General features: G+C 44.1%; 1 protein-coding gene across 1 annotated transcript; it reads right to left on the bottom strand.

Moving 5' to 3' along the window:
- Positions 1 to 1,654: 1,654 nt before the first annotated feature.
- Positions 1,655 to 2,029, bottom strand: LOC140764538 (uncharacterized mitochondrial protein AtMg00860-like). The gene has a single exon (XM_073103143.1). The coding sequence runs from the start codon at positions 2,027 to 2,029 to the stop codon at positions 1,655 to 1,657; it is 375 nt and encodes a 124-aa protein (XP_072959244.1).
- Positions 2,030 to 7,536: the final 5,507 nt, after the last annotated feature.

The raw sequence follows: 7,536 nt of genomic DNA, 5'->3' as shown, positions 1-7,536 counted from the left end.
AAGTGGCATAATGTAACACTCATCATTAAACACATGATCATGCCCAATAAGTATGCAAAGACATCATAATATTTGAAATCTTACCGAACCCCAAAATATAATTATCATGCATGACATGCAATAATAATAGTAAGAAAAACATATGCACATGCATGATATGGATGTGATGATTCCATAAATTTCACTCGCCTGAATCGCTTTCCCGACACTAGCAACAAACTACGCCACAAGATCATCCTCATAGGGTACGGAGTTCACCTCGATGAGAAAAGTAAATGAAAAGCATGAGCACATAATCCTACCACTAATTAGTTAAATAATCTTATGGACATTCACTACCGGCTAAGGTAGGTCCATCTCATAATTCCTACCCCTATTAATCAGGTAGAGCCAACACAGCTGTACCAATGTCTGACGCGTTATTAAGCGTAATAAAAATATTCTCCTCAAACTATGGCCCAAATCACTATTATCAAAATTATGCGAGATAGCATAGACAATATTTAATTAATAAGCTTCATTAAAAGAAATGCAACTTTCTTAATATCATTTTCCTACATTTATTTGTATTAATTCTCTGATAGGACCAATTATAATTTGAATTAGCTCAAAATTATAATCAGCAAAAGTTCATATCCAATTGAAGCTAGTTCCTGATGTGTTATTTGTAATGGCACTCTCAAGCCATGGTCTCATTAAGATTTATTTATAAAATAATTAATCTAGCGAAAACTACCATCGGCTAAAAAATTTTTGAATAATTAAACCTCATGATTGCCAGCATTATAAATAATTAAATAATGACATAACAATTTAAAAAGATAAATCAGCGAGTAAACACTCCATTTAGTCGGCACAAAGCCAAAATAAACCTACCAAGAATTGACCCATGCCTTCCATAAACTAGAAAAACGCATAGGTTGGGCTACCTGCAGTACCAAACCCACCACTCTCCTGGGCTGGCTTGCATGTAGCCCAACCCACCCCAAGCTCCCAGCACATGTCTTGCGTCGCACCCAGCCCAGCAAGGCACAGGGCGGGTTGCGCCCAGCCCAATACACGAGTTGGGGCGCACCAAGCCCGGCCCACCCAACTTGGCCAGACCCAAAGCTCGGGCTGGGCCGCACCTAGCCCGATCCAATGCTCTGACTAGCTACACCTAGCCTGACAGCCCCCTATTTTCTCACCTCGACCGAAGGGAGCAAGAGGAAGGCAGGCTGCCGGCTAACTCGTCGCCAGCAACCCAGCGAAACGCCTATTTATTCATTCTTGTAAGTTAGGCTAAATGTCTTGTAGCCCTTGCGTGGGTAATTTTATATGTCTATAGATATGTATTTTGGGATTATTATGGCCTTGGTGTTATTGGCTTCTTGCCTATTTTATTTGTAGAAATGTGGGCTATCGCTTGTATATTGTTTTGAATATTGACCAACAAGTCACGTGGTAATCATGTGGGTAGAATCCCCGTGAGGGGCATGTGTTTGGTAGCGGGTGTTATTGCATGCCTTCGATTTAACTTGCTTTGCCTCTTTAAATGTTTTAAAGCTTCACAATTTGTGTATAACAAACCCCCTTGGAAGAATGTAATGCTCCCAAGTCTCCAATGCTTGGGTTAGTGCATAAAAATCCCACCTTTGAAGCATAGCATCTGATCTCAAGTCTTCAAAAAATCTGGAAGTGCTAGTACTGGTGCAGTGTTAAGCTTCTCCTTGATTGGTTCAATTTGTGCCACTTCATTCCATACAAATTCTCTAATCTTCTTGATACATTTAGTCAATGGAGCAAGTATAGAACTAAAATTCTTAACAAATCTCCGATAGAAAGAAGCCAGGCCATGAAAGCTCCTTACCTCCGAAATGCTAGTTGAAGTTGGCCATTCTCTTATAGCTCTATCCTTTTGTTCATCAACCTGCACTCCAAAACGAGAAAGAACATAACCGGGAAACACCAACCTCAAGCTGCATTTCTTTTGATTTCCATACAGCTTCTCTTGCTGGAGGACCTCAAAAACATCAAGAAGGTGCGTCATGTGATCCTCAAATGTTCAGCTAAATATTAAGATATCATCAAATTACACCACAACAAATTGGTCAATGAATTTACGTAGCACATGGATCATCAACCTCATCAAACTACTCAGTGCATTTGATAGACCAAATGGCATTACCAAACACTCATACAACCCATATTTTGTATGGTAACCACTTCATCTCCTTCGTTCATGCGGATTTGATGGTAACCACTTCTTTGATCGATCTTTGAGAAAAAGTTTGAACCATGCAACTCATCAAGCATATCATCTCGACAAGGAAAGGATAGTGGTACTTTATTGTGATCTTGTTGATGGCTCTGCAGTCCACACAAATCCTCAAGCTGCCATCTTTATTTGGTACTAGAACAGCTGGTACTGAACAAGGGCTGATTGATTCACGGACTCAGCGACTAGTAGTTGAAGCTCTTTAGCATCCTCGGGATTGCTATAGGCTAGTCGGTTTGGAAGGACAACTCATAGAATAAGGTCAATTTGGTTCTCAATTCCTCTAATTGGTGGTAGCACTTTGGTAATCCTGTAGGAAACACATCAAAAAATTGAGACAGAAGTCCACTGAATCATGTGACATTAAATTCGTTGGAAAACTTTCTTCTAGGGCAACCATATTAGAATTTCACACTGAGCAAATAGCTCGATCCTCTAGAAAATCTCTTGAAAGTTCTATGCAAGATCCTGTCTAGATCTGGTTGAGAGCTGGATCGAACCTATTCGATGGGAGAACGTATCAAAGTGGTATCAGAGCCACCACTCCTCAGACACACACCTCCGATAACAACAATGTGGTCTATGGCCATGCGAGGAAATGAGGAAGAGATTCCCCCATTGGAGGAGGAAACTATGCAGAACCTCTAACCATGAATCCGAATGTGGAAGAGCCTAGCATTCAAACTAGGTTCAGATCACTTTCAGAACAGATGGCCATGAATAACCAAATGACAATGGACATGTTGGAGACGCAAGCGATGAGAGAGGTGGTGATGAACAAAAACACCCCGGCGACTCCCCAACGCGAGTTTACGCTGATGATCACTCCACCACCGGCCCATCACTTGTGAGCGAGCTCATCCGTTGGCAAACCTTAACAGCGATTAGTTTAAGGGTCTCAACACTTGGATTGAGCAAGTCCAACTAAAACCTTGTCAATTTGACTTGAACTAAAAGTGGGATCAACCTGATACAATCCATCTCCAAACAATGATTTGTAAGTGTCTTCCAATTCCCTCGAGCAATGCGAGTCCCAATTTGGTCTCTGATTCACAATCTGATCTCAGCTTTGGAAGTTAGATCTATCGTGAACCTTCAATGTTAAGAGGGTCGTTGAGATTCAACAGATAAACTAGAATAATATTTTGGGGTTAGATCAATTCGGTATAGTGGATCAAATCTAGTAGAGTGGATTGGTGAAGTGGGGTCCAAGTGGTGGGTGCGGTGGAACTCGGTTAGGTTTGGTAGAGGTGGAGTGATGGTGGTGTAAGGTAGGTCAAGGTACTGTGCAAGACAAAGAAGCGGAGGAAAAAGTGAGTCATTTCATAGGGTCAAAAGGGGCGACCAGATGGAAAGCGGAGGAGCTCAATGATGTGATCCAGGTTTGATTAGATCAATTCACGGGGACATTGGGCTCGATTGATCAAGTCTATTTATCTTTCAATCATTTCATGATGCAAGCCTTTCAGAAAGTCTACTTTAGTAATGTGAGCCATTAAGGCAAGTCCAAATAAATCACGACAAGCCCTTAAGGCAAGTCCAAATAAGTCATGACAGCCCATAAGGCAAGTCTAATTAAGTCAAGTAAGCATTTGGCAAGTCCAATTAAGTCATGTAAGCCTTTAAGGCAAATCCTAATTCGAGTCGTGTCAGTCTTTAGGGCTAGTCCTAGTGGAACTCATTGTAACCGACCTCATATATAGAGAGGGATTGGGCTCTTAGTTAAGCATCCGAGCATTGAGAAGTATTCTAGCCTTGAGTTTATCTTAGGAGTAAGAGTAAGATGAGTAGAAGTAAATTAATATCCCTTCATCACATAATTAGTCTTGCCTAAAGGGCTTACATAGAGATAAACATGACCTAGAGATAAATATGACTTAACTAAATCAGCCTTCCTTATCCTTCTCGGATCGATTCTTCATTATGCCATAGATAGAGTCCGAATCTGGAGAAATCTTGAATACAAAAGTTGTAGATCAGGATGTCTTCGATTTTATCCGAGTGGTTTCGTAATATTTAGTCATCTGTGAAATATCCTTTGAATATTTTTCCGAAATAATGCATAGTTAAATTAGTTAACGAACAAATTATAACCTAATAAGACTTTAATTAAAGCAAATAAGTAGATAAGATAACTAGGCTCAATCCATTGAGCTAAATCTCCCCTTGATGTGATACGATTTGACCTAGTTCACATTAGTTCCTGTGAACTGATTCGATCAGACCTAGATCACATCAGTCCCCGTGAACTGATCCGATCAGACCTGGATCACATCATTCCACCATGCTTATGAGCAACTTGTCCTCCAGGTGAAAAATTTGGGAAGTGCTGCATCAACTCGAACTCAGACTCCCAAGTTGGATGTCTCATTGGTCCGTTTGATCACTCCACTTATACTTGTGTGGTCAATCTTCCATCTACCCAAATCCTTCCCTTGGCTAGAACCCGAAGTGGCATGGGCTCTTGGTCATGTGTGGCTAGATCAGGTATGTTAGCCACAACAACTGTCTCCACAACAACTCAGGCTCGCAAAGCTGAAACATAGAACACTCGATGCATCCATGAGTCATCTGGAAGATCAAGTTTGGCCACCTTGCCTACCTGTTCAACCACTTGGTACGGCCCAAAGTACCAATATGTTAGCTTTTGGTTCATGATGGGTCGAACCGAGGTTTGGAGATAGGGCTGGACTTTGATGTAGACCCAATCTCCTATGGCGAACGTCCGCTCCTAGTGTCGCCGATTGTAGATCTGCTTCATTTGGTTCTATGCAATTGCCAAATTGGCCTTGAGCTGTCAGATCTGAGCATCCCTATCCGCAAGGGGTTTCCTCGATGTCCATGCATTCCCTCCCTCAAGTAAGTGCGTAGGAGACCAAGGTAGGAAGCAGCCTACCATAAACTACCTCAAAAGGCGTGGTGTCTGGCTGAGTGGTGGGCAGTGTTGTAGGCCCACTCTGGCCATGGTAAGACATTGAGCCACCGCCTTGGCTGCTCTTCAGCGTAGCACCGTAGGTATTACTCCAAACACTGGTTAAAGACCGTCGCCCATCCATTTGTGGATGGTATGCCGAGCTCATTCAGAAACATCGTGCTCTGTGGACAAAAGAATTCTTGCCAAAACTGACTAGTGAACACTAGATCTTGGTCGAACACAATAGATCGTCGTATCCTATGAAGTTTAGCCACATTGCAAACAAAGACCTCTGCGACCTTCCGTGCAGTGTAGGGCTGGGCCAGTGCTGAGAAGTGTGCATACTTGGAGAGGCGGTTGACTACCACCATGATAACCGATCGCCCTTGGACAGTCGGTAGGCCTTCAATGAAGTCCATTGAAATATCTTGTTAAATCTGCTCGGGCAGAGAAAGGCATTTGAGAAGGCTGGTTGAGTCGAATTTGCTTTGGCTCGTTGGTAGACTTCACATGTGCGAATGTAGTTGCGCACATCTTTCTTCACGCCGGTCCACCAACAATTGAGGCATAGTCGCTTGTGGGTGTGAAAGATGCCCTCGTTGCCCACGATGGGTGAGTCATGGAAGTGGCTAATCAAGACGGTTCGCAAGTCTACATTAGTTGGGATTAGGATCCAGTCCCCCCTTCAGCACCAGTCTGTCTCTCGTACTGTACTCGATCTAATATGTTGTGTCTTGAGTCACCTAATCCGCAAATTCCTCTAGACTTGGGTCCTTCAAGGTGGCATCCCTAATCCGGTCCAACAAGGGGGCGGTTGGAATCGATAGGGTGGCTAGCTCGGCAGCATCAGATTGGCGCGAGAGTGCATCGGCTACGCTGTTCTCCAACCCTTTTTGTAAACCAAGTCATAGTCATACACCCAAACAACTTGGAGAGCCACCTTTGTTGCGTTGGAGTGTGGATCCTTTGCCCAACTAAGTAGGGCAGACAACTTTGATTAGTGTGCACTATGAACCGCCTTTCGATCAGGTATGGGTGCTACTTGCTAACAGCGTGGACCACGGCTAACATCTCTCGCTCGTATGTCGACAGTTGCACGACCGTTGTGAAAGGGATTTGCACATGTAGGCTATGGGTCACCCTTCTTGCACCAAAATTGCGCTGATCCCTGACCCAAATGGATCACACTAGACAACAAAGGTCTTGGTGAAATCTATCAGGCCTAACATGGGTACCTCGGTCCTGGCTTGCTTGAGTTTTTCAAATGCGCGTTCCACAATGTCGTCCCACTCAAACCCACCTTTTGCGGAGTAGGGCAGTCTGCAGGGCTACAATCTTCCCATAGCCCTGGATGAACCAACGGTAGTAGACGATAAGGCCGAGCAATCCTCGGAGCTCCTTGGGAGTCTTCGGTCGTGGCCAACGCACCATGCTAGGTACCTTCGCAGGATTGGCACCTGTGGAAGAGATGAAGTGCCCTAGGTACTTAACTCATGGCTGCCCCCAAAGGCACGTTCTTTCTTCATCTTCAGCCCATGCGCCTGTAATATCTCCATGACTGTCCGTAGGTGGTGTAGGTGCTCCTCTCTCGATCAGCTATAAACAAAGATGTCGTCAAAAAACACCAAAACATACCGTCGAAGGAGTGGGCGAAATACATCATTCATCAGCCCTTGAAAGGTTGCCACGGCATTGGTCAGGCCAAAGGGCATTACAAGGAACTCGTAATGCCCGTCATGGGTTTGAAAGACTGTCTTGTGAACGTCAACTACGCAAACCCTAATCTAGTGATAGCTAGCTTGTAAATCTAGCATGGTGAAGATGGTGGCACCAGCTAACTTGTCCAATAATTCCTCGATAACTGGTATCGGATACCGGTCCTTGATGATGATGGCATTTAGTGCTCAATAATCCACGCAAAATCGCCATGAGTTGTCTTTCTTCCGCACTAGTAGCATCAGCGTAGAGTAAGCACAATGGCTTGACTAGATGATGGCTTGGTCCAATATCTCTCGTACCAGCCATGTGATCTCATCCTTTTGGGCGTGTGGATACTGATAAGGCCTCACGTTCGCTGGTCTGGCTCTCGGTGTGATCTCGATCCAATGATCGCAGTCTAGGATCAACGATAGTCCATGCGGCTCTTCAAAGACTTGATCAAATCCTTGGAGAAGTGAGTCCAAATCGGCGGCTATTGTGTTTCCTGGGTTCGGTTCCTCCGTGGTTGAGACCAACCACATCAACAAGCCATGGCAACCAGTTTGTGGTAACCTAGTTAGGGCTTGGAGGCTAGCCGTAGGGTCTAGCCACAACCCTTCGAGTTGAATTGGTCTCCCCTCATAGGTGGCTACTGTCTAGCTGGTTC

Source organism: Typha angustifolia, chromosome 8 (assembly GCF_048772165.1).
Source record: "Typha angustifolia cultivar Huaian chromosome 8, ASM4877216v1, whole genome shotgun sequence".
NCBI classification, from domain to species: domain Eukaryota; kingdom Viridiplantae; phylum Streptophyta; class Magnoliopsida; order Poales; family Typhaceae; genus Typha; species Typha angustifolia.
The sequence above is the reverse complement of the archived record's forward strand: the minus strand, read 5'-3'. Positions and strand labels throughout refer to the sequence as shown.

Bases quoted from the DNA above. Each gene is read 5' to 3' on its own strand.
- LOC140764538 (XM_073103143.1), bottom strand. From the start codon at position 2,029: ATGACGCACCTTCTTGATGTTTTTGAGGTCCTCCAGCAAGAGAAGCTG.